This window comes from Mytilus trossulus, unplaced genomic scaffold (genome assembly GCF_036588685.1).
Source record: "Mytilus trossulus isolate FHL-02 unplaced genomic scaffold, PNRI_Mtr1.1.1.hap1 h1tg000210l__unscaffolded, whole genome shotgun sequence".
NCBI classification, from domain to species: Eukaryota; Metazoa; Mollusca; class Bivalvia; order Mytilida; family Mytilidae; genus Mytilus; species Mytilus trossulus.
Window position 1 is genome coordinate 955,578 of NW_026963310.1, and position 3,913 is coordinate 959,490.

The window sequence follows — 3,913 nt, forward strand, 5'->3', positions numbered from 1 at the left end:
TTGTGACCCCCTGAAAAAAAATAATGCCATGTAGAATGTATGCCCCATTTTCAATTTGTCTAATCTCCTGATCAGTCATACTTCTTATCAAAGCTGTGTCCATAATAGTCCAATCAAACTAAGATTTAACCTCAAAATAATTGCAACAGAAAATGTTTTAGTTCTAATCTATAGCATTATGTCCTATATATACACAGAAAAAAATCCCATAAGATCTAACTTGAGGAAAACTCAAAACTAGCCTTTTAAATTTCCTATGGAAATTAACATTGAAAGGGGAGATAACTCTTGTAAAAATGAGTCTTTTTTGGTCAGTTTTTGGTTGTTTTTATTATTATATTAGTATTAGGATACTTTGATGGGGTCATAAGTTTGTATTTGACTAAATTATATAATCTGCTGTACATGAAATGTACAAACCTGAAGTGTTATGGATAGTTGGGTTTTTTTTTTTTCGTGCATTTTTCATTAAAGAAATTGCAAATTTGAAGCTTTGTAACCATTTTGAAAAAATAATGTGAAAATTTTGTATTTTTTATATTTGTATATCATAGTTTTTCAACAAATTACTTATCAAAAGAATCTTTAAAACACAAAAAGAGTATATATGCTTAATTATTTTTAATAAATTTGAGATTCTTTACCTCGACATGTTGAAAAATGGAACAAAATGAATAACTAATAATTACGAAATCTAGATTATAGCTTGATAAAATATATGAAAACATCTTTACAGTTTTTTGTTATACTCTAAAGACCGCTAAAAAATCAAGAATCAATACATTCTGATGAACAGAAGCGGTAAGGTTATAATTTTGTATCAATTTTTTGATATTTCTGCCTTTTTTTGCAAGAATTATTTCCCTTTTCAATGCAAATCTCCATAGGAATTTTAAATGGTGATTTTTCTAGTCTTCCTCAATTTAGATAAAATGGGACTTGTTTCTGTGTATGTTTAGAGAATACTGCTAAAGATTAAAACTTTAAAATCTTCTGTTGCAATTACTTTCAGGTTAGGGTCAAATTTATTCTAGATTGACTGGACTATAAATGCTGTGCCTTTGTAAGGATAAACCTAAATGAAAAAGAGTTAAAACAAATATTTAGAGATAACATATTTTCTACAAAAGCCATACATCTAAGAACTTCGTCAATGGGAATATCGTACGCTTTATTAACTGCCGCAGATGCGCCATCATCCAAAGACAAACTTACACTTTCTTTCCATTCAACAACATGCCGTTTACTTTTTCAATAGCATTTCTGGCTGTTTCCTCAGTCTCAAAATGTACAAATCCGTATCCACGTGATCCATTCTTAACACAGACAATCTAAAAAATAGATGTTCCAAAATATACATATAGTAACATAATAACACATGTATAACAAAATTTATTCAATAATTGACCTTTTTTCGAGAATTGAATTTGTAATTCAAAAACTTATGGTTAACTTACGAAGTTAATATGATTGTGCAATCTGATAAGTCAAATTAATCTGGTTACCGGTTTAATTATACTAGTTACCAGTAACTAGAAAAATGTTACCAATTGGGTTGTAAGGTGATATTATAAACTTTTTAAGTTACCCAGAAGTTTTGGAATTAAAAATTCAATGGTCTGGAAAAGGTCAATAATTTTCGTCATGAGTGTGTTACTCTGTTTGAGGGTTTTCTCAAGGGACATGAACCATGTTTTTTTGCAGAGGTAAATCAATTACCCATAAACTGGTGTATGTTTAACTGTGCATGAAAAATTCAATGGAAAGGTAACACATATCGGTTGAAGCAAACACATTGAAAATTTTCGACAGAAATAGATGCCTGTGATAAATTCCTTTATTTTACAAAGATCTTTTCATTTTAGACGGCCTTATTTTTTCATTTTATTTTTTGCTGTGTTCATGTAACATGGAACAGTCATTTTTATCTGTGGGGATACCCAACTATTGAAATGGAATTGACTCCTTTAATTTTCACAACATAATATTTTTACTTTCACCTGTCAACAAAAATAAAATCCATTACTCAACAGTTTTCTTACCTTACAGGATAAAATATTTCCAAAGGCAGAGAATGTATCGTATAATGCCTTATTGTCAATGTTCTTGTCACGATTCTTGATGAATACGTTGCCAACACCAGATTTTCTCAGAGATGGATCTCTTTGTGACCACTTGATTCTTATTGGTCGACCTTTGATGGTGTCAAAGTTCATTGTGTCAAGAGTTCTCTCAGCTGCAAAAGAACTGCTGTTGTGTTTTTTTATTTGGTCGGGTTGTTGTCTCTTTGACACATTCCCCATTGTCATTCTCAATTTTATGAGTATGTTCAGCCTGCAATTTATTTTCACTAGTACTTTGCATATTTTGTGTCAAGATTCTTTTTTCAGAAAAGACATTCACAATCAAACCTGATAACATGTACATTTGTATTACCGTTTTTACAAGTTTATAGAAACCTTGAATTTTACATTTTGTACATACACATGACATTTAAATTTATTTTTGTTAGTCAGTGAGAACAATTTGTCAATGAACATTTTTTTAAGGTACATGTACTACCCCCTCTAAAATTCTAAAGTAAGAACAACAAAAATAGAAGTCCGCTTTCCAATGGTCAGTTGGAAAAATATGCGGGTCGGAAACGTCTCAGTGGTGTCTTGAATGAAAAAAATAATGACAACGCAACCCAACAGCAGCTGATTGGCTAGTGTTTTTAAACGTAATCATTTTTTGGAAAAATAGAAGATTCAGTACGAACAAAAAACGAAAAATATGCATTCGTGAATTGAAGGGGGTTAAGACCTGCAGTGTTATCACCTAGTAATCTATGTACTAAACAGCAGACTCTATTGATTTTGTGAAATTTTAATCATGTATTACTTCTATGTTGATATGACAACCACGATGATGTTTTTATTTGTCTGAATACAGCATTAACTCATCCGGGCAATCGGACAACCTTAACTTTAAGTGTCAGAACCTGATGTTTGTTGTAATGGTATAGTTTTAGTGGGTTTGAATTCTAATTCTATTCTGGCATATCAAGTGGGGCGAGGTTTTTTTTAAAACATGTGAGAGTACAAAAAAAAGGTAGCTGGGAGGTTTCCAATGACGATCTGTCATGTGTCTGGTCTAAGCCTCAAGAACTGTGAAATTGAAATGTATGAACGATCACAATTTGAATACATGGAAATGTAAATGTGTTATCAGATATACAATTTTGGATATCTTACTATCTGCTGGCTGCTGAAAGTTGACATAAGCATAACCAAGTGAACGTCTTGTGATCATATCTCTACAGACACGGATACTGAGGACTGGACCTGCTGTTGAAAACTTCTCAAACAACATATCTTCGGTGACATCTGGGTGAAGATCTTTTTCATACAATGAAGCCATTGGGTAACTTGATGTTAAAATATGCAAATAGTACCTAATTTATTTTTTTCGTAGAACTAATCTTCTCTAACCAATTGGGAAATCGCTCTGATAACTTAATCTGATGACAAATATATTCAATTCACAGATTCATTAATATTTCTAAGTGAGAATGACGTATAATTTACAATTATTCTATTACTCTTCAGTATCTCATTGAAAAAACAAAGACTCGACTACATACTTGCATCATGTCTGAGGATTTGGAGAGTTTTTTGACACAACCAATGACTCAAATATCAATAAGGTATTGGTCAATACTAATTTAATTAATTAATTAATATTTCAATTAAATGAAAATTATGAAAGGTTGCAAGATGGCTTATAATTACTGTGTAGTGTTAATTTTCATAATCTTATAATTTTCAATGGTTTTCATTGTTTTTCTACATTGGCTAGAGGTAAAGGGGGATGGTCGAGATCTCAAAAGACTTGTTAAACCCCACTGAAATGTTGCGCCTGTCCCAAGTCA

General features: G+C 31.3%; 1 protein-coding gene across 1 annotated transcript; it reads right to left on the reverse strand.

Annotated features, from left to right (window-relative positions):
* Window positions 1-1,211: 1,211 nt before the first annotated feature.
* LOC134700985 (polyadenylate-binding protein 1-like) lies at window positions 1,212-3,423 on the reverse strand. Its single transcript, XM_063562127.1, has 3 exons — window positions 3,237-3,423; window positions 2,043-2,236; window positions 1,212-1,331 (listed from the first exon to the last, which is right to left on the reverse strand). The coding sequence occupies exons 1-3, from the start codon at window positions 3,400-3,402 to the stop codon at window positions 1,212-1,214; spliced, it is 480 nt and encodes a 159-aa protein (XP_063418197.1). The 5' UTR covers window positions 3,403-3,423.
* Window positions 3,424-3,913: the final 490 nt, after the last annotated feature.

Excerpts from the sequence above, each read along its gene's own strand:
- LOC134700985 (XM_063562127.1), bottom strand. The coding sequence starts at position 3,402 with ATGGCTTCATTGTATGAAAAAGATCTTCACCCAGATGTCACCGAAGAT. Across the intron at positions 2,237-3,236 it reads CTTTCAGCAGCCAGCAGATA|CTGAGAGAACTCTTGACACA; the intron begins GTAAGATATCCA and ends GTTCTTTTGCAG. Across the intron at positions 1,332-2,042 it reads GAAATATTTTATCCTGTAAG|ATTGTCTGTGTTAAGAATGG; the intron begins GTAAGAAAACTG and ends TCTATTTTTTAG.